Consider the following 23,616-nt stretch of genomic DNA (forward strand, 5'->3'; position numbering starts at 1 on the left):
TCTAGGGGTAGGAGAGTTGGTAAGTGATAGTTAAGTGATGGCGGTGGTGGTCAGTAGTAGTGGTGTGAGTGGCAAAGTAGTGATAGTGTTTGAACAGCGCACTTTCGTTGCGTATTTTTTTTTTTATCTCAGGATCGACTTTACGGCGACTGCGCGCCGAGAGCTCTCGTTTATATATATATTTACAATCGTGCGTGTGCTTCGGTGGTATATCTAGTTCAGCGTGATCTCTCTCTCCCTCTCTCTCTCTCCCTCTCTCTCTCTCTCTCTCTCTCTCTCTCTCTCTCTCTCTCTCCCTGAACATTAGGTCCCTTCCGCAGGAAATCGCCGTCGATCTCGTAGACGGAACGGAGTCCATTCTTTATATATAGATGTATTCGTCACTTACGTGGACTACATACGTTTGCTCCACATTTCTGTCTGTTCGGGCCGTAAAATAAAATTCACGCAGCTTCTTGATAAATGATATTTGCGGACCGCCGTTTTAACGGTTCTTATTTATTACGTGCACGTATGTAATCCACGGGAAATTTTTATTTGACAGCGACAGAGTGTAGAAAGAGGATACGTCGTGTGTGGTTTAGTTATTCGTGGCAGGTACGTGCGCACGGTCATTATTCGTATTCATTGTCGAATGACCGGGCGACCTTTCGAGAAATCACGCGTTCAGCTAAGACCGACGTGACGACTCACGGTCAGCGGCAGCTTGGTAAAGTGGAGACCCTTTCGGAGGATGCTCGTAAATACGTTCGCATACGGTCTTTGCGTAGGATGTGACAAAGCGTGTCCTGTAAACGTATTGGTAATTGGATTTGATATGTATCGCTTTTTTTTTATAGAAGCTACCTCACGAGGAATTCAAATCTTCGCTTTTTTGCCGTGAAAGTCGCAGTCGTTTCGTGTCGACGAGCGTATGCTATAACGATATGTGATCTGCTGTGTGATCTGAGATTACTGCAAATTGCACGTCTGCTCTCTCATCCTTGGTTACGGTACGATTGTACATCCCACGAAATGGATTCAGTGAAACATGAGAGTGAGATAAGATGAGAGTAATTTTACTTTCTGTCCGTATATTGAAAGACCGTGAGAAATTGGCGATTGCAAAAATACTCGTGAACTAGTACCCTTGTTCAACATCGTGGAAATACAAAATCGATACGTTGAGAGGAAATAATATCTCGTTTAATGGCTAAGTTAAGAGCGAAACGATGTTCGTGACCCGACACTTCTCTATCCGAAACTAATCAAGAAACTCTCCAGAGTTCTACAAATTTGGTGCCTTTCTGCCTTTTCTTTTTATAGATCCCATCGGCCGCGATACGTTTTCAGGCAGAATTCGCGCGCAGAAACGTCCATCAAATCGAATTGACGATTAAAAATAGAAACCAAGAGTTTGGGCCAATCACGGAGCTGAACCATCTGAGAACTGCGATCGTAATATTATTAGCTTATATCTTTTGACAGTTTCTAAGAGCGAAAAATGTATATGTGAAATGTTCTTAAAAGCCCCTCACAGAAAACAATGTTAAATGAAATCGATCTAATGATTTATGGCACAAAGCTATTGATATTTATCTTCCTAATGATCGATTTTATTGACATCGGTTAACTTTAACCATAGTTTGGTTGTCTGTTTACTTCTTCGCGAAAACTTGAGTTAGAAAACGACAAAGATTCGGGCGAACTCAAATAAAAGTTAATGAAAGCCTGTAAATCTCTGGAATCATCTCGAAAGTTTAGCGATTTGCGAGAGCATTCTCCTGTAATTCGTGATGGGAATGTATCGCGACAACTTATAACGATCGCAATAACTCGTATTCGAGCAGTCCGGCCAATTAAGGACGAAAGGGGCGCCTGCGAAAGTCCGAGCTTTCTACTCGACGAAACTAATCGACCAACTTGGTCGGCTCCCTGCGGTATCTCGTATGCCGGACTTCCGGTGACCCTTCGACCCTATTCCTCCGACCGACTGAGTTTTAATATAGATCTTTTAGCGGGGGCGAGTTCAAGTCAAACTTTTTCCATCATCCTGTATAAATCAGCGAGATTGAACGTCTCTGTGTGCCTGGAACGACCGAAGACGTTAAATGGAAAGCACGCAATTATATACGTTGATCACTTTCGATATCTCGAAATTTTGCTCTTACAAATCTTGCACTTGCAAATCTCTGCGAATACGTTACGAATATGATTGTTACTATATGTGATAATTTATTCATATTTCTAATTATTCATTATATGTAAGCATCGTATTAATATGCTGATTTGGAGCTAACCGTATCGTGATGACTTATTCAGGCAATTCACGCAGTACATGTGCTATCGTGTGCACGAAATATTAATGCCGGTATGAACAACGATCATATATTTCGCGACGTAAACACATATGAATAAATGGTGAAACGATTCTAAAAGGGCTAAAACGCTTGAAATTCTCTTTTCTCTTTGCATATCAACACGTCGTGCAATTTGCAGCAATGACGACACTCAACACGGGCTCGTGACAGTGAAACGTTAGCGCTATCACACATCGACGCACACACAAACACACACACACACACACACACACACACACACATACACACGCACGCCTATACTCACACTTATACTCATACTACATTCAAACTCACACACACACACACACACACACGTGATAATCTTCTCGCATGTGTCTTCGCGCATTGGGATGTTCCCACCGCGCATCATAGCTCCTGTTCAACCTACGATTTCTATGCTTATAGTCTAATAGAACGACTCGATTAACCGAGACGTGTCTCGATGACTCAGTTGCGTATACAGTGCGCGCATCGATACAGTGGCCGTTGTTACGGCGCATCGAAGCTCCTTCTTAAGATGCTTACTGACCGCACACTGTGCTCAGTAGCAGAATCGAGCTTTTATTGTTAAATCGCGAAATGTGAAACAAAGGAAAATGAGATTGCATACTTTTCAGATTATTGATTTGTGAGTGTATCATCATTAATCGTAAAGAGAATCATGTTTTCTCTCTTTTTTAGAATTCATTAAAGAAGAAAGAATTTGTCGGATTTGATATTAAAAATGTCGTATGTGTTCGCTTTTTTTTCGTTCATTGGCTTCCGCGCGCGTTTTTTGCGATAGAGAAAAAAGTGAAGAGGAAGAGACTGCAATAAATGCTCGACTCTGCAATTCCATGTTGTTACATACGTACAATCACTGTGTATGGAATAAAAAAAAAAGAAACCCAACCAGTGTGTGAGCGAGAGCGGGTGAGTGAGCGAGTGAGTGAACGAGGTGAATGGGAGTGATTCTCACTTGTGTGGCTGACTGATCGTGTGAGTGAGCGTGTAAAGTGGCGAGTGACGGACAGACAGACAGACAGATAGACAGATAGAGAGGGAAAGATAGAAAAGAAAGAAGGAAGTAAAACCTGATGTCGGGAAAAAGGCGAGAGGGGAGGCAGAGACCGTTGGTAGTTGAGGGAGGAAGAAGGGAGGGAGGAAGAAATGGAGAGTGACGGGTTATGGAAGTTGACAGTATTCTCTGTGTGAACTGTGTAATAAAGGGGGAACACGAAGTTTCCTTCTTTTTTTTTAATGCTCGACGCAAATATACACAGTAGAAGCGTCTTTCTATGTCTTTATCTGAAAAAAAGGGTTCAAAGCGATGTACAATTGAATCGCATTGAATCAGCGACAATCGACTATCGATAAGGATACTTTCTGCGTATCGCTTTCGGCGTTATCCTCGAGTTACATGCACGAGTTCACACGCTGGAATTGAGCGTTCATGTTTTACAATCTGCTTCAGTGAAAAGCTTGTGTAGGGTACGGCCAATCGGATATACGGCTAATCGTGGTACTAGAGAGTAAACATTACAGACTTTTTCAGAGATACAATTGATAGTCGTTTCTCAAAGATCTCAATTTTATTTCTATCAAATTATCAAATGACTTTTAATAGTTTTATGAGATAATAGTAAGTTTATCATTCAGAGAGAAATATCTTAAAAAGATGTAACATTTTGTATGTTACATCGCAGTTACGTTGATTGACTTTTGTATTTGTTTGTTAAAAGCTTTTGGCAACAATTTTTCTCTTTCAAAATTACGTGCACGTGACGTTTCGACGATTGACGTCAAAAAGATACGCCGAGTCGATTGCCATTCTGAGAAGTAATATATTGTTGAAGTGCATAGGGAAAGTCTCTCTGACTTCCGTTTATAATATGCGCAAAAGTATGTGTATGTTAGTATGTAGAGTAGAAGTAGGCGAGGATGTCGAATTTTGTGAAATTGTATTTCGTATTTGTTTGTATGCATCTATATAATATGTATAAAGTATATGTATGTACATACGCGCGTGTGGCGTACTTACAGCTCTCGATCTCGATATGGCACAGTTGCCGGTCCATCGGGAAATACTGCAAGTTCATGGGACACGACGCTGTAATCGTTAAGCTGAAACACATTCAAGTAATGCCCGTTTAGCAATCGCTTCCCGACAAAATGTTTTATGATATACGAAATGCAGGGATTCGCAGCCAATCCATTTGCACCCGGGTAACGTTGAATCAATGTGCGGGAATTAATTCGTAGCCCGACCTCATTACGCCCGAGTCACGTCAGGATTAACGTGTAAGAACCAATCCGTATCGATTCAAACGTACCGTTAATACGCGTCTATTCTCGTCTTCGATGAGACGTATTATACGAAACGGTACAGAGAGACGTATGCATTCGCATGATTCGTACATGCAGACAGTGATCGATGACTTACGCTGAAGCAGAGAAGAATTATTCACGCAAATGAGCGGCGCGCTCGCTCGCTCGCTCGCTGCTTCATCGATATTCTTCCTCCGTTCCCGACAGCGAGCGGCTCGATTCGGCACTTCCGATCCGGAAGTCGGGGATGTAATATAATGGAACGATATTGCGCGAGGGAGTGCAAGTTAGGTATGCATGGATCGTCTGAATATAGCCGGCGCGTTAATACCAGAACACTCCCGGGTGCTCGAGTGGGGGGGGGGGAGGGGGATAGATACGAGGAATGATACGAGCTGTGTCAGGCAAGAAGGGGTGGAGGCCGCTACAGGGAACAAATTTGTCGTGCCGAGCACAATTGGTCCCAGAAGTGCCACGAATGTTCTATATGGTGATGGAGGACAATGAGCTCGATTTACAGTCGTGGTAGAAAATACCTGCTGCAGGGACGCGCTTTCCCTCGGACGGCGAAAGTAAAATCGGACGTTCAAGGATTAAATTTACTTAACTGGACTCAATACAGAAAGAAAGACCTTTTAACCTTTATCTATTGCTCGCCCGACGTAGCATATTATATATTTTCTCTCTTTTCAATTACCATCTAAATTAAGCGTCATTACGATAGAAAAAAGGAGATTCGCTCAGATGACTTTTAAACTTGGATTTATTATGAAAAAATCTAACGCTCGAAAAATATTACTATGTAAGTCAGATATATACATACCTATATATTATATATAACCGTGAAGGCTACGGATACAAATACTTTACTCACCGTATACTACGCGTGATGCTTCCCGAGTGGTGAATGCGAATGAACTCGTTGCTGGTGGTAGCGATGTGAAAGTACGACTGCTTCTCGTTGACGAAGAAGGTGTCGGGTACCCAAATGTTCTTGATGAATTCTGAACCGACGCTGAGCGTCTCGACGCCCGGTCGCGGCTTGAACGCGAGTCGTGGATCCGTCCAGAATTGTCGGAAGTAAAAATCCAACGTGAAGTCCTGGTATGACACAGGTGACTTATTAGATTGGTAGTCGTTTGTGTTCACAGACGTGTTAGAGAAATACGAGGATTCACGTAAGCCTTTTCGTACTTGATATATATATTTGTTTTTCTTGTTGTTGCTCCGCACATAAAAAACGATTTGCTGAGTTGTCGTTATTAGATATCATTAACAGCATCTTTTAAATAAAACGTTATTCTTATGCAATATGTATTGTTCTAAAAATAGAAATTTATTTATAAAAATTATGAATAAATTTAACAGTTTAATAATAAAAAATAGATACAACAATAATATAAATATAATAATATAGAATACACTAATCAAATATACATAAAGATATAAAACGTTAAAACCTTATTATTGTTTGCATTTTTAAGACAGGTATTATTCGAGAATATTATAGAAATATCGATAACTCGTAAAGTGCACTTTTCTTGTCAAATTTATTTCCAACGAATAACTTAAAGTAAAATAGCCGTTGGAAACATGGAAAAATGTTTCTCGACGTTTGCAAATCTCTTTGAGCAGAGCATACAAAGAGGCGCCAATTTGAAATGCTACGCTAGTCCTCGCTGTTCTCATAAGTCTGAGCGCATAAAATCTGAAGAGATTGAAAAGGCGTATGCGTTTCTACGCGAAGGTACGCAAGATAGTGCGAGGTTAAGTAACAATCGTGATATAATTCGGCCGTTCGCGTTTACGATGCGGCCGTCGTTTTGGACGTAACATGTCGATCGGAAGAGATATTCGTGCAGGGAGAGAGTTTTACGGGAGAAGGAACGCGATTCGGGATCGCGAACGTCGACAGGCACCTTCGAAAACTTATACGAGGCGGCTCGTCGTGGTTATCGTAATACGTAGAATCGGCCACTTAACGCTTACGTGACCCTCTTCTATCCAGACCTCCTCCGGTGTTCTACTTGACCCCACGCTGTGAAACGAGGCGAGGCTAATTCGGCGTGGCGCAGCTATAAAGTCCGAAGTTGCGACGGTAACTTCGAGAGCTTTGTAGAGCGTTCCATCATTGGGTCTCACACTCGCGAGAGCGTTTATCCTGGCTTGAGCGACGTGTGAGAGCAACTCGGACGAAAGTGATTTCGGGTAAACGTGATTGACGATCGCGCGATTCCATTACCAAATCCTCACGGTATTATATTAAATGCGAAAGTCTAACAAATGTTTATTTATTAAATTTAATTTCGTTAACAAAAAGTTTGCAAGTCCGTATATGCAACAATATATTGAACAATAAGAGAATTCAGTTTAAACGAATAAATGTCATGAATGAAATAAAATTAGATTGAAAATTTTATAATTATTCGCAGTTAATTTGCGATGTAATTGTGGAACTTTAAATTGTAGAACTTATATTTATGACACTACAGAGAAACTATAATAATAAAAGAGAATAAACGAAATAATAAAAGAAATAAACTTTAAGTTGTTGTTATAGTTGCATTGAAAATAAGTGGGAGGTGTCAAGAAATTATTTTCATCATGGAGTTGAAAATAATTTCAGCTATCATGCAAATATAATACGTTATTGCTCCGATATAAACTCGTTGGCAATGTCACGAGCTTTCTAAATTACTCCACTGCCGATTTCGTTGGGAACGTTTATTCGTATGGCTAAGGAAGTTTAAGTACTAAACCGGAAAGAGGAGAGTTGAGCGCGTTTGACTGAAATAGATGAGCAGATTTATTATCCAAAGTAGAAGTTTCTTAATCGTCCCGCTATTATAGCAAGAAATTCTGAATGGAATATGTTTAAAACTTGCTTGATGTCTACGAGGTTTCGTTGTCTTATTATATTACCGGAATTATAACAAAATTTAATAATTATTAAATTATAATTGATCAAAGATTTTAAACAAGCTTGTTTTAAACGTAGAGAGAAACTATATGGAGAAAATAAAGAAAATTACGCGTCAGACTCATTTGCGTCATTGTTAAATAATTTGTAAATCCAGGTATAGATCCACGGTTGCTACATTTTTTCAACAATTTAAACTTATTATTTTTCTAATTAGTTCGAGATATCTCCATGAGGTTATTACGTTGTAATGATTTTCTGGTAATATATTATACATGCTATATTATTTGATTTATTACTGTAATATCATATATTTGTTTCACTATCACACAATGTTCCAATTAGTTTTATATTACGGAAGCACGTTAAGAATCTAGATACAAGCCCCGCCTGTAATAGCGCACAGTTACGACGGTGGGTTAATAGTTTATAATTACGATACTAGGCGCGATTATAACTCGTAATCTTACGCGAGAACATACGCGTGACCTGCACGCCTCGTGAGCATCGAGATTCCTGCCGACGTAGGGTCGATCGCAGGACAGGAGTTTCGCGACGCGAGTATAATTCGTGTGTACACGCAAACGAGATAAGGTGTGGAGACTGTGTATGTATAGTGACTACGTATATATACATACATGTAAAACAGGTATTTTACAACGAAATCACTACGTTCAGACATGCCACGAAACTGCCATAAAATTCATGCACCGCGCGCTGTACGAGGACAGTGTTGTGTGGTGGTTAAGTAAGTATAGCGCCTTTGAAATTTCCGATCATCATCTTCGCGTATTGCTTTTATCAAAAAGTCACTGACAATGCGAATATTAATTTAATACTTGTGAATAATTTCTTCTTTTTCTTCGTCGACACAAAGCAAACGATGTATTTGAGTAGCGACGAATAATAGAACAGTGCAGAAACTTCCTATTATTTCTGAATTGAATTTTTTGTGAATCTCGTGATTCACAATTAAAAATATAGAGAATTATAAGTATGTTGTAAAAAAAACATATAAGATTTAATTTGGATAATAAGATTAATTGTTTTTATTTGGAAATTATATTCATATTTCCATTTTTTGCTTTTATTTTGTTTGCTCATCTTTTTTCGCTTGATATTTGATCAGCAATGATGCTGGCAACCACGTTTTTACGATAATTATTAGCGAAGTTCTTATAACTATCAGCGGGCGTAAAATTGCAAAAAAATTTAGAGATCGAACTTTGGGAATAAAGTTCGGAATTTTATAACTCCAATAAGATGTCACAGGTCTCCGTGACAAGAGGGAGGCTCTTCGACCCGAGGCGAGGCTTGTCATCCTCTTCGACGACGTGTGCGCGCATACGCGAAGACTTTTTCTGTCATTCACATCGCGTCGTTATGAAGTATTCATTGTGGGTGGCACGTTTCCCGGCTTATTCTGTCGTACATTTATTTTAGAAATTTTACCGTCAATTGTGCTTCGCGATTAATTGAAGTCTCACATAAAGAAGCGAACAATTACGATTTTATTTTGCAAATAACCATGAAAGATAAGTGATAATTTATATACCGATTTAATTGTATCAGATTGTTAATAGTACATGTAACATTTTTTAGAGATTTAAAATATAGCGTACGATAAGTAATTAATCTCGCGGTTTAAACGCGCGCAAATGCCCGGGCGAATATGAAAGACCTTGAAATATCCCGTGGAAATGCCATATGAAACGGAAGTTGTCATCGTTCGCGTTTCTGGCAACTTTTCAGGCGCACTGCGGTTACGTCGTGACGTGTAATTGCCGCGTTAACAAATCTTCGGATATGATTAACTGATCAACAACTCCCACGCAAACACATTTACAAGAATTCATCGCCAAATTCTGATTCTTTTGGCTTATTACAGTTCCCATTTTTCGTTTCTTTCCATTTTTCATATGTGTAAATTATCAATTTGCCCTCAATACAAACCATTTGTCTTTTTTACTTGTTAAAAAATGGCTAAGGATTGTAAATTACGTTACTGTGAAACAAAACATCAATTGGGAAATATTTCTTTCTTTCTCTTTTAGAGGAAATTAAAAGATATTAATGGCTGCTACTATGTTTGGAAACGATAGAATTTATTTGTTAGCAAAGTATCGTGTAATCAATACGTCTCGTAAAGTATCGAAACGTTTAGGTGTAAACTGTATTTGTTCGTTGTTTAACTGCACGTGAAAATATTTCTCACGCTTATCTCGACGGCACGCAAATCTTGCGCGGTGTATTCGGGTGTGAATCGAGCAGTTCGAGCGGGTACGTGCGTCTCGTTGTCGGTGAAACATTTCCGGGAGGAATGCGAGCAGGTGTGCGCAAGCATCTCTATCACACGCAAATCGTAGCGTAAAAAACAAAGAACAAGAGAAAAGCTTGGTGGAAGCATTTCAGGCAAAAGCTCGCAGGCCAATCGATCTAAAAAAAAGTGAGTGAGAGAGAGAGAGAGAGAGTGAGAGAGAGAGAGAGAAAAGAATGAAAAAAAAATAGAAAAAACGGCGCAGCGGTGTTGTACGACAAGTGATGGAAGCGAGAGGGGCTCGTTCGAGGAGGAACGCTCCATTTCGGAGTCCATAGCACCTCGACGAGCGCGAATTACCGCGATGTGTACGCGCAAGCACATAGACTCCGTGGTTGTGTTACGCACACACATACGCACACCGAGAAGTACACACAGTACAGTAAAACGCAGGCTTTTCGCGCGCGCACAAACGCACGTGTGCACGTACACGCACACACATACACACGCGCGCATACACACATATACCACGGGCACGCGTGCGCGTGCACGTAACACGCGCTCGCGCTCGGAGAAAATCGTATATATATACAATATATAGCGTGACGTGATTCATAGCAACCAGAAGCGCACTGCACACACTGACAATGACACAGCTCATATAGGTGTCATAGTATATTTACGATATAATAGCATAGATATATACGAGATATATGCAAATACAATTATTATATTAATATATCGGTATAGTCTCGATGTAGTCGCAACGTCGCACGAGCTATACTCTTCATTTGGTATGCAATTATCTGCTGGCCGAGGATGGAGAGGGGAGGTACGGGACGAAAAGAAATATCTCGTTCTTCGAGGGCCGCGGGGCATCTTTTATCGATACTTTTTTTCATCATCCTCTCGTGCTCTCTTTCCACTCCCCGCTTTATCCTTCTTTTCTTGGTCTCGTCCGGCCGAGAGGACTATAATCAACGAGCGCATAAAGACGCTTTCACCGTATTATTCTCTCCGCCTGTATGCTCGTCGATTTTTTCGAAGGCGACCGATGAAAGGGAAGATAAATTGGTAGGAAAATAGTCTCGTTGTACGCGAATACGCCGATCGGAGTCCGAAGAGTGGCCCTCGAGGGATGGACATTGGAAGTCGCTACGCGACGAGAGGACAGGCAGGGAAACGAGACAAAAGAGACGAGGGGAAGGGGAGAATGGAAACGTAGAATGGAAACTCGCCAGCGGGTGTAAAAACTCGCGCGTCACGTCCCAGGTGACAGTGTCGACTTGATTTGGTTTCCGCACAGGGCTCAACACCTGGGGTCCAGCCTCGTGCATTCAGTTTCAAACACTCGTACACTGGATCTCGTAGACGAAACGGGATTCGACCGTGCCGTTTTCCCGCGCGCGATTACGCGTCAAATATGCACGAAAGAGGGGGGAGAGAGAGAGAGAGAGAAAGAGAGAGTCGGCCGCAAGCTCGTAGGATAGAGTCAATGCTTCGGTAAGTCAACATTACTGCCATTCTGGAATTCATCACGAACCGACAGCTCTAAAAGTTTTACCGTTACCGGGGCTTGCAGAGTCGATGAATCGTGGCGTTGCAGCACGAACCGCGTGTTATTTTCGATTCTTTTCGACCGCGTGAATACATACAGTAGCGGTTTCGGAGCCGTAGGCGATCATCCGATACCAGTTACGTCAGAATACTGGAGATTCCTGTCGACGGTTTAATTTCTGGTATAATTGTTACCGGAGCAACGGGTTAAAGGTCCACAATCTCGAAGCGCATACTTCGGGGATGCGGTCGATAGAGGATGGATCCAGTTTCGTGCCAGTTTGAAACTGATTGCCGACACCGGAACGAAAATACCTTCGATTACTACAGGATTATATGCGTAATACACAATACGTTGTACGGTGCCGCTATATATATATACCTTAAATACTGAGAAACAAATACGAATATAAATATATACGTGTATACCAATAACGCAGGATACGCGTACGTACACTTTTATGTATTTTCGTATATACAGATGCCGGCCGCATAAGAGTGTACGATCACGCGTATACGAACGTGTCTCAACGTATGTGCGGCCTACGGTGCTCGATCCGAAATTCAATTTATTGCTGCGCCAATTAATCACATTGGACATAAGATTGCGTATCGCGTTGTCGTCGATCTTCTTTACATACTTTATTTTTTTTTCTTGTATACTCGTTAGTTTGAACGACTTTCAGTAATACGCGTGCTACATTGTGTTTCAGAGAGAAGCCCGCGATGGGATTTCCGCCTCGTGGATTTTCCGGAAAGACGGTAAGTCGAGCTCGGATTTTTGATTTATATGCGATCCCCCTCGAACGGGAAAACGGTTCGCCAGCGACGCGATATCGCGAAGAGGATTTAATGCTCCCTCGCGGGATTAAAAGGTCGCGCGTTTGCCCGTCGCCATTCCGCCCTGGCGACGACGGCGATGTCCGTCTCTCCTGGAAAATTTTTCCACTTATTGCCAGATCTTCGCTCGCAGCGAACGAAACCGCCGGTTTCCTTTACCACCGGCTCGAGCACCGCGGGTAGGGCCATGCAACAAGAACATTGCAAATCGCATCAAACGACTCAACCATAAACCATAAACGAAGTGGACAAGAATATATCTTGCGAAGACTGTGGAACGTAGCAAGGTTCCCTTGTAACAGTTCAGCCAACCAAACAGCTGTGACGAGCTATAAAAACGTAGGTTAGTAGGCCATCCGTGTGTATACTATTGTCGCTTGTGTGTACCGGTATATATCTCCACGTGTACGAACGTACATGGGACGTGTGTATGTATATATATGTATAGCTTATATCTGTGTGGCTGTGTGTCGATACGCGCCCCTTGCTGCCGACATAAACATCGCTATGCACGTCGCATGTATTTCCCCTGGTGCACCTTTCCGCGACCAGATATCGGGAACGACTCGAGATTTAAGCAGATGTGAATATATACGTGCGAAGGTATCGCTGGTTTACGTTACCACTTTATATAAGACTTTATGCGCGCGAAATCAATACGTATGACGTATATATTACATATATAAAATATAAATTTCTCTTAACCGCAACGTACGCGTGTCCTGTGACTTTTCGACACACGACTTCACGAACGTGCGATTTCTTTTTATCACTATTTTGAGTCACATTCGTATAAAGCGAAATTCATCTGCCAGCGAAATTTCAACAGTCTGTATTTCGATTGGCATGGATATTTTTACATGAATATCCATGCCGTGTCGTTATATACGCGATAACTAATAAACAAACCGAAACAGACTCTATATATGCAATCGGAAGCAAGTGGCGCGACTGGTAAGCTGATTCGATCAATGATGGTGGCGTCGGTTCGACGATAGGCACGCTCGACATATGATGATCGGTCCAATTAAACGCCAGAGTTAAAAACTGCCTTTAAAGCAGTATCGACACAATTTTGGCATTACGGTCGAGCGTGCCATCGTGCTCGATGTGAAACGGCTGTGTCGGTCGGAAATGGACGTTCCCGTTGTCGCTTTTTGATACGACGGACACGAGAGGCGTGGAGGAGGGGACGGGAAGGGGGTGAGCGTGGTCGTTCGCGAGACTGGACGAAATAAATGAACGGGCAATTGTCGCGTTTGTATGAGTTTGAATGCAAACTGTACCATCAACACCTCGGACACGGAGCTGATGCTGAGGACATACATGGTGACGCCGACCTCCACGGGCGGACCTGCAATCAACAAAACCATCCGGCCTTGGTCGCTGTGATTACCCGCCAATCTCTAATCAACCGTGTACGACCTATCGTGTATACGAGATAAGTAGATATCTATAGAGACAATAGTAAAATAATAACAGTAGTAGTGACGAAAATCTATATCTTTACCTCTGACTCACGCGCGCTTTACGCGTCGCACGTTGAAATTTAGGCACCCTTTAAAAGTACTTTTAAAACAGTCGCTACAAATCGTAAGTATATTGCGTGCCGTGGCGCGTTTCGCATGTTGCGCGCGGCATGTCGATCGGAGGAATCTAAAAGCCAACGCGATGCGCAACTCCGATTATGAATATCCACATCGCATGCTCGACACGCGCGAATCGTTCGGCATTTTTTTCCCTTCCCCCTATCGTGTTTTCCGAATGAATCGGGCACATTTGCGCGCGCGCGCGCGCACACCTATCCGTGTGAGCCAGAGGCAAAGCACGAATGGACAAAGTCGAGGAGAGCTCGCACCCTGCACGGAACCAAATCAACAGGACTCGTCGTCGGCCACGTTGCCTTCCAAAGCTAGAAGAATCATCCATACTTGTCTCGTTACATAGGCATTAATGCTCTTACGAATATATATATATATATATTACATACACATCACAGCCACGTAGCAGTATGACATTACCTTACTACTACTTTTTTTTTTCGTTTTGTACCGCGTCGCTTTATAGTGGTTTTGCTTTGTCTCGTTCTCTCACCCTCTCGCACTCTCTTTCGCTCTCCGGGCACTTTTGCATCTTGTTTTTGCCGATCATCACGTCGTATTCCAATTAGACTCGTTGTAGCTATACGTGTACGTATTCCGGGAAAATATGGCTCGTTTTATATTGGTTTTTTTATTTCGCCCTATATTAGATGCGATCGAGAGCGGCGCGTCGTCTTGTCGAACGTTCGTCGAACGACATCGTTACTTTACACTGAATTGCTGTCATTGTCATTGCGGTCGTCGATTCCGGGCGAAATCCATTTATCTTTTCTTTTTAGCTTCTAGGGGGGATGTGAGGGGGATGCCTTGAATACCGAAAGAGCTGCTGGAAGGAAATTCGGACGGATAACGATCGAAGCATATCGATCGCGGATTTTATTCTCTCTCGCGTGTTCGTACACGAACGCGTGATACGTGCGGTGTTTCGACAGAGAGATGACGGAAGTGTCGGGCAGAGGGGGCGGGGGCGGGTTTCTTTCGGGGGTGGCGGGACATAGAATAATAATAATTGTAAGTGGTGGCAGGCGGCAGCCCATTTCAGCAACCGCGGCATAGCAGCTAGAGCGTCTAAAAACGGTCTAACGGGACGGTCGTGCGTGTTTAATATATTGAACAAAATACTATTTTTTCCTGAGAGCAGAAAGCAATAAAAAGACGCTCCTCATTCACGTTCTCTCTAACACTACGTGACGTTCGGGACAGCCCAGGCTCAAAGTCAGGCAGGAAATCAGTGAACTAACTTTTTCCACGCCCGCAGAAAACGAAAACGTAGTCGGAGCAACTGAAAAAATTCGTCTTGACGTTTGATTCACAGTTCTGTAGGATCTTCTTGTTTTAGGATCGATAATTTCTAATGGCGTATCGCGTCAATATAGTCTCGCGCACATGAATCACATTGAATGTCTAGTTAAGAGATATTCTCGAAATAAATCTAGTTTTCCCACGTTAAACGGAAACTATCTCGCAATAATTTAGAACAAGTCTGATTGTGCGTTTTTCCTTTTTTCTCGAGATTTAACTCGATTTGCGACCGCAGTCACGCAGTCTCGCTGCTTCCAGTTGCCGAAACTACAGCCCCGTTTCGCGAGCGAGGAACGAGGACAGCCAGTATATATTATCTGAAATATGAAATAGTACTTTGTCCATTTTTAGTATATATTTTTTGTTTTCTTTCTGTTGCTCGCTACTAAAGTGTACGTGTGTAGGTACGTGTATGTCTGTGAATGTGTATGGGAGAAATGCGTGTATAAGGTCATACACGCGCACACTCATTCCTCGGCGTCGGTGTAAACCGGTACCGCGATAAGCGGACGGGCCACATGGTACTACAATATATCAGATGAGTTAGGAGACCTCGGCTTGGTTAGCTTCATTTCGCTAGTTTCGAAGTGCAAGCGGTAAACCGCGTCGCGTAATCGCCATCGCCTGCGCGCGCGCGCGTTTGCAAAGTGCATCTTACACACGGATTAGTAAATTACTGTGACTGCATGGCGTTCTATTTCGCGTTTGTGAGCAATAAAACTACGTCTCAAGGTATATACAATTGAAATAATTTTGCTATACTGACTGAGGCAAAAGAAAATTTATATCACGAAAGAGTTAGAATAACTGGAGAAAAAATTCGCCAATGAAAACAATAACAATTGTTTTTTCTTTTCGACATTTTATTTTTCTTCCTATAAATCACTTAGTTCTCGAGTGTGTTTCAACGTCACATTCAAACATGAGATATTAAACGAAAACGTAAAGTACTGTCTAAAGTACCATCAAAATGCCGTAAAATCATACAGATTAATAGCACTCATTTCCTACGATTAATTGAGCGACAGAAATTTCGCGTATAATTACGTGTCTAGAAATCGTGAAATTTATATTACGATGAACAAACATGTGCTTTAGTATTTACTTTTTTTACGAATCTAAATGCATGGAGAAACTGAAATACAAATTTCGATCCAATAACCCGATTCGATTAAAAAACGTGAGGAACTTTTTACCACATTTAAGCGTTTATTTCATTCAAGAGACGTGCTATTCATAATATCGAAGCACGAGAAGCTGGCGGAGCACCGATTAGTTCTCTTCTGCATAGTTTGAGTTCAATTGGCCCCGGAACCACCGCGCCAAGAAATTGGACGTCGCCTCGTGTCGGCGGGCGAGGTGTCCTCGAAGCGAGCGCTGAATCGTTTCGGTAATCGTGTTATCCGATTTTCGCGGTTCCAAACGTCGTCGCGTTAAATGAACAGCGCATCAAAGGAGACACATAGCCCAGAGCGATGCGGCTCTGCGCATGGCAAGTTAACTGACTTTATCGTCGGGACGTCGATCGACGAATACACGATTATTCGACGGAATTCGACGGTACCGGTGCAATAACGACTGGCGTTGAACGTTTCTCGTGTTTCCAGTCCGATGCACCGAGGCTCGGAATTTCTTTCGTCGTGCACTAAAAACAAGGCGAACTCGATCGTAGGACTGCAATTAATCAATCGTTATGTGTACGCGTTCGGAGCGAAATTATCGCGACGATGTCGTTAGGCAATGGAGATAATTCACGCTTCAGCGAACATATTAAACATTGAGTAGTTTATTGAAGAGCCGATTCGACCGCTGAAAGTATCGCTCCAATTAGCGCGTGATTAACAACATGAACGAATTATTTGTCGAGGCGACACGAACGGCACGAGAGACGCACCCGCATAGATGCAAACGTTGATTGTTAATGCAATCAACATTGGAGTCGACCGCTAGAATCAACATGCGTTGCTCTCTCTCGTTGCCTTTGTTGATTTTCGAAATAAATCGTTTACCCATATACGTCGCGCGATGCTCAAATATCTGTTTCGTGAAGAAAAAGAGACAATGACAGAACATGTTTACATGTTTTAATAGTTACAAATACACACATAACACAAATAGAGAGTGAGAGTTTTGTTGCATGAGGTAAAAATCTTTCTGAGCTCTGTACACGCAATTGAATAATTGGAAACGATAATTGCTCCATTCGTTGTGAGGGGTGATGAAAAACAAACGGAGAAAGAATGCACACTCGTGTGCGCGTGTATGTACAACAGTGTTGAACCGGATATAACATCCGCACTCGTGTCACCGCGTGTGTGTAAGTCTCCCAGGGTGTGTCTGTGCACGTGTGGTCGGTGGGTAAAAAAAAATGCTAATTGCAATTTCAGCAACGATCAGCCGGCAATCGTTGACTTGAAAGTACACGGGCAGCTAAGAAAACGCTATGGTCGTTTGGCCGAAGAGACCGACGGGCGGGCGGGGGGAGTGGGAGGGCGGATTTGTGTTTATATAGCCGAGAACGATAGTAATGAGTAACTTTCAGCGGAATTACTGAATAAGACCTAGAGGTAGTACCATTTTCACTTCGGATAGGGAGCTGATACTCAAGACGTACATGGTGACGCCCACCTCGACGGGAGGACCTGAAATCGAAGGTTAGTAAGACTGAGTCGCCGGTTTTCGGCCGCGGCCAAGCTACACGGTGAGAGTGACTGTATGGCATTCCGTTCGTTAATTACAAATATCACATATATTTGCTTTTCTTTCTTTCGTTTTCTTTTTCGGTAGCGTTCTGTGAGTTTACTGTGAATGCGAAATGATATGTTGGTGAGGTCGCTACGTTGGATGGATCGCTGGAAAGTGGTAATCGCTTTCGATTAGACGATGTCCGATAATAATTTATGCGCTAATTTACGTGTGCTCGGTTGTCATCATAGCTACATAACGACGGTTTTGCTAATAGGCTTAATCTCTCTCTGCACAGCGCTGTGACGTGCTTTGTGTCGTACGGTTTATGTTATACGCGCCTTGGACTTAATTGAGGCGAATATTTAAGTCATATTTAAAGATGAGCTGGTATTAAGTTAAAGCATTGTAAAATTATTTACACCAAACACTTTTTTTCATCTTTTTTAATAAGATATCGCTTGATTATTCGAAAATATATTTTCTTTTCTTGTCGCAATTATTTTTAATTTTTAATAAAATTTAACGACTTTTTCAGTTAAGGCGTATCCACTAAAATACGTGACCATAAACAATCGTTTACGTTTTTCAATATGCGACGTGACATAAGCTATTTCTCCCGTAATCTTTGCGAAATCTAAATTCAAAGACCTGACGAGGGTTCGTGAAAATTTCAGTAGTCCGCGCCAGATGTGAGGCACGAAATCGAAGCTGCCGGTTGAATTGATCGGCCGCAAAGACGAAGCGGAAAAATGTAATCGCGCCCGATCAGGCGGTATCTCACCGTAGAAAAGGTTTATGGACGAAATTTCGGGCAGAGGGCGAAGGAGGGCGGGAAGTCAGGTGAAGGTGGAAAGAACCCGGTTTGTCGGGGGGAACCAGGCCGAGGGAGCGGACGGAAAAAGGGTTGGGGAATGCGAGGCGCATATACGTGTCCACGTTGGCGTTTTCGCGATAAAGTTGACTCGTAAACAACGGCTCTGCCAACGCCATCGCGCGCCACTCGACCGATATATCTTCATTTCCATTTCTAGGATGTTTTTAAAGCCCCTATAGTCGAGGAACATCCCATATGGGACACATATTTCACAATGACGTTCTCGCGACATGCTGGAAAACGCACGGCCGACGTGGTATCGAGTTAATTGAAACGCGCCAGTATGCTTTGCCTGTGCAAACCGATCGCCCATGAGAGAGCATATTCCGAAAAAAAAAAAGATTAAAAAAATATTTCAAACACATGTGTGATGCAGCTGAGAAGAACAAAAATTAATAATCATCTATCATCTATCGGATTGAAAAATCGCAGTTATCAATCCTGCGTGTGAGCCGATATATTTGCTAAACTATAAATATTTTTATGATTACATACACATGCACTTTTTTCTTTTTTTATATAATATATTTGCAACGTATATTTATAGAATAAATATAAGCACGTAATATAATACGCATATAAAGTTTTATCGTTTTTCAATTTTGGTTTGTTTGTTGGAATTCTATCCGAGTCAACGTTGTGTTTTAGCGTAGGATTTCTTTTCTAATCGCGAATGCAAAAAGTTTTTGTTTGTCATTACGACAGCCAGTTTATGGAGTGTAAACATTTCGAGTTTCCCGTCACGTATTTTGTCATTTTACGTAGGCCTTGAATGGCAGCGGCGGAGCTCGTGTTTGAAAATCCGGCTGCGCTCCAGGGAATATCCAATGAAGCACTACGAATCGAAGAGAGCGGCGGCAGGCGGCACGGTTTATCCCGTATGTCCGCGATATTCTCGTGTCCGTTTCCGTAATGTCCGCGTACCGATCTAAATTTTAAATATTAGAAACTCGTATCCCTCCGGGGATCCCCGTGTATCGATATGCGGGAGCGATGGGAGGCGCGGATATCGGCGATTCGAATCTAGACGGTACATTTAGTGCACTTTTTTTTGCGATCTGCCGATAGCAGCCTGTATACATGATCCCGTCGGAAAATGAAACGATCGTCTTTTATACCTGACAGTCAACCCGAGTTTACTGCAAAGTGAGTCATCACTAATGCATTTTCTTAATGTAGCTTGAAAAATTAAGATAATATATATTTTTGTGACCACGACCTCGATCACAATTGCAACGGTAACGCGTACTTTTACCATTGAAAAACAGTCGGTAAATTTTTAATTGTTTTAATATTGTCGAAACAACTGCTGGTTGTAGGGTAATAAATTGAATAATATTCATGTACTCGTAATATAGACGGTGTGCGTGTTTAACAGCTGAATGTAATTAAATGATAATATGCCAAATATGTGTTTATTTTACTTTATTGAACATTAGCTGGGAATTCATAATTACAATTCGTAATTTTAACTGCGTTCGGCATACGAATTCGAGCTTTTAATTATTCACTTAACCGCTTTTTCGATTTTTATATCTGACCTATAATAATAGAAACTATAACTGTATGAGTACAAGAATACCAGTCGAATGAATAAATATCGATAAACGTTTTTAGCTTCTTTGGAAATGAAGAACTAAAATGATTCTCGGTCAGTCAAACCCCGAATCCTTTTTTGGGGAGGAGAAATGGAGCAGCTATATGAAACCGAAGGCATCACATCTTTGGTAGCAATCGTGACACCGTGCCGAAAGTGTGAGTGCGATTCCGAAATAGAATTCGGGACAAAAGGGGGGGCACTAAGACGCGACGATGAAAATCAAAGTCAAAATCGTAATTGAAGGCGAGATACTGCGTCTCTGTGTAGTCGGAGCGGAGATGCCGTTAACGGTAACCCGTGGCAACCCGTGCGGGGCGTCCCAGCATCGATCCGAGTTTTATCGAAGCGCTCCAGCCCCGCCCTACCTCCACGAGGCCATCCCCGAAAATGTGACTTTGTCGTGGTAGAATCATCGACACACGTGAATTATAATCGGTAGCTGCTTCGGCATCGACAATCGGTCCGCGAGACAACCTGCAATGAACGCGCGCGCGGGGACTCTTTTTCGCCGGGCCTATCGAGCCGAAAGTGGAACGGGCCGTCCACTGGCGGGCACTAATTGCCTCTAACTGACTCTCGAGTGGCGAGCGTGCTCACTCGAAACTGGACTAATGGCTCTTTAATATCCCTATGTTTTATAAGCATCGCGTTTATTCGACCGCAAAATCGTATCGCACAGTCGATAAACGTCTGGCATTTATTTGAAACGACCGTTCACGCAAAAGGTCCAAAATATCTACAAATTACGTGCAAGCTGTGTACTGTACTTTGCGGATTGAGATCGAGAGTTAAAAGAGAACGCTTTGTACTTTACACTTTATCTTTGGGGAGTCACGCGCCGAGTTCCTGCCTCCGCGATAGAAACGCGCTGCTGTGTCTGCCGCATCGTTTTATCGGTATTTCTTTTTCGGTATAGTCGCGCGGTTGAGCCGCGTGGTAAACTGCAAATTACTCCTTTGCCGGGAAACAGGATGCGATTCGCGTACACGTGCTGCCGCGCTGTTCCTGTCAGAGTTGTTTTATAGAAGCGGTAGTACGCTCGAAAGCTCGTCGTTTTTGTAGGGGTAAAACGTGGGAGATGATAAGCGACGTCAAAAATATTTCCTGGAGCGTTTCGCTGGAGCTTTAGCTGTTGCGTCGCGCCATTGTTACAGCCAATCCGAAAGCTTGCGCTTTACGTTTTCATTTATCGCTTATCGATCTCGTGGATTAAATGTTTTTAGGTAAAATCCTAAAACGTACATTTATCCAGCGTCTTCTATTCTTCAATTCCTTTTATCTCAGCACTGCATTAAAGGGTGGAATACGGTACCGGTTATTTTTTTTTCTTTTATCCGAGCACACGTAAAAAGCTTTTTTCTGCGCTTGCAGCGAACGAAGTGGAATTAAAAAGAGAGTCGCATGCCGGTTTTCTGTTCGTCCGCCAATTGATTGGTTTTGCCGGTGTGTCAATATTTGGTCTCTTTCGTCATCTTTCGTTAGCTGCAAGGTAACGTTTTAGATTCACGTAATAGTGCAACGATTATAAACAATGAGACGGAAAAAGCTTCGTGCTGAACGCAAAACTTGCACCGACGCATATTATCTCACGGGCATGAAATTAATCAAAGTTGATCGAACGTTAATCGAATAAACACATCGAAACATATTGAATTGACAAGTTTTGCGCATGGTATAAAATTCACGAATGATCTCGTTTATCGTAAGATGGAGAAAATCGAGTGTCTACTCACCTCCGTAGTTCGGCCTTACTCTTTTATCGTAACTAACGGAGAAGGAATCCAGTATCGCAGAGATGTTCACGTCGCCCAGCATACTGCCGCCGGCACTTCTAAACAAACAAGAATTTCACGTTTCACATTTTCCTTATAAAAACCTTTTAAAATTACAATAGTTGCGATCTTTTTACGTGTTTTTAGCATTTATTTATATTTAATCAATATTTCCATCTAAGTTAGCTCAGCTGGAGCATGATTAAAAGGATTTTTTCGAACCGCGAAAAAATATTTCAATTCAGTTAAAATGTTATCAGATTGTTATAACATTGCTGGATTTTTAGCATTTAACAATTATGTATAACAATACGAATTAGCATCCTTTTTTCTGAGAATCTCTTTTAAAAATATTTTTCTTACGAACAGTTTAAACATTTTAGAAACTGCAGTAAAGTATTTTAATACGTCGCATATTTTTTCGTCCAAGCAAAGAATTTTAAATTAATAGTATCAAAAGAGTTTGTTGCAAATTATGTTAGCGAATCTTAGGACGCCGTCACAAACTCCTGAGCTGATGTAGATGCTGGTATTAGCATTATTCGAAAGACAAGTTCGAGAGAAGATATTGTAACAGCCTGTATGACATACACGACCGTGAGAGGTAGATACGCCCAAGGGTCCCGGGCATAAAGTACAGCGGTCTGTTCTTGACTTAACGGGTCAGTAGATACGGATGGTCTCGGTCAGCCAAACAAACGGCCCTTGAGCTCGCGAGCTGATACGGTTCCGCAGTACCTACGAGAGCCCGATCTAATGGCTACAACGGCGCAGCAGCCGATTCCGGTTCCGCTAAGTGGAGCAACTCGATCCGAAAACGTTTTCTGCTTGGCTCAGCGGGCTGACCAAGATCGTACCGTAATCACTTGGCGCGGCGTTGATTCCCGGATCACACGAACCCGCATATGGTAACGATTTTGGTTAGATCACGCAACATCTGCGATAGCTACGGATATCTCGAGTCACTGCGTGCTTTAATCGAAACAAGAGAGACAATAGAAATCTACATTACGTGGATGCACGTAATCTCGTTTTACTCGTAATAATTTATGTTTTGTTTTAAAAAATAATTTTCCTTGTTCTTAAATGTTTATGATAATACATTGCATATTTTTCAGTATAAATGATAAACTTACAGTTCTATAAAACAATAGTTTTACAAAATATAACAATAGTTCTACAAAACAATTGGCATGTTCACGCCAACCTTGAGGCTAATCCTCTTTGATCAAGATTATCCGTAATTACTGCATCGTTTCTATTTATCCGAAGTAAATATAAGGCAGTACAATAGATAGATAGCGTTGAAAAGAGGTAATAATGAGAATATTGTATTGATGTACTAGAGTATGAATTTCGCAAAATACCATTTACAAAAGTGAATAATTTTCAAATATAAACGACGCTCGCGATGAAAATCATTGATAACTTCTGTGAATTAGGTTAATAATAGTGCCGTGCTCGATTCGTGCGTTACTTCGTATCATTGAGCAAAACAGACGTAAGGAAAGCCTTGACCCTACAGCCAATGTACATATGAGTCAGCAGAATGTTCGAGA

The 23,616-nt window shown here is 42.0% G+C and overlaps 1 protein-coding gene across 5 annotated transcripts in view; it reads right to left on the reverse strand.

Annotated features, from left to right (window-relative positions):
• LOC105455966 (gamma-aminobutyric acid receptor subunit beta) overlaps positions 1 to 23,616 on the reverse strand; it is a 70,736-nt gene that overhangs the window by 10,097 nt on the left and 37,023 nt on the right. For 2 of the 5 annotated variants that reach the window (XM_011699700.1, XM_011699699.1), the window contains exons 2-5: positions 22,019 to 22,116; positions 17,698 to 17,765; positions 5,521 to 5,747; positions 4,360 to 4,442 (exon numbers count right to left, since the gene is read on the reverse strand). In XM_011699700.1, coding sequence (XP_011698002.1) covers positions 4,360 to 4,442; positions 5,521 to 5,747; positions 17,698 to 17,765; positions 22,019 to 22,116 — 476 coding nt within the window. Of the gene's footprint in view, positions 1 to 4,359; positions 4,443 to 5,520; positions 5,748 to 13,506; positions 14,762 to 17,697; positions 17,766 to 22,018; positions 22,117 to 22,648; positions 22,740 to 23,616 lie in introns of those variants that run through there. The other 3 variants (XM_011699702.1, XM_011699701.1, XM_011699703.1) reach the window with 2 other exon arrangements.

The sequence above is a fragment of the Wasmannia auropunctata genome, unplaced genomic scaffold (genome assembly GCF_000956235.1).
Source record: "Wasmannia auropunctata unplaced genomic scaffold, wasmannia.A_1.0 LD335828.1, whole genome shotgun sequence".
Lineage (NCBI taxonomy): Eukaryota > Metazoa > Arthropoda > Insecta > Hymenoptera > Formicidae > Wasmannia > Wasmannia auropunctata.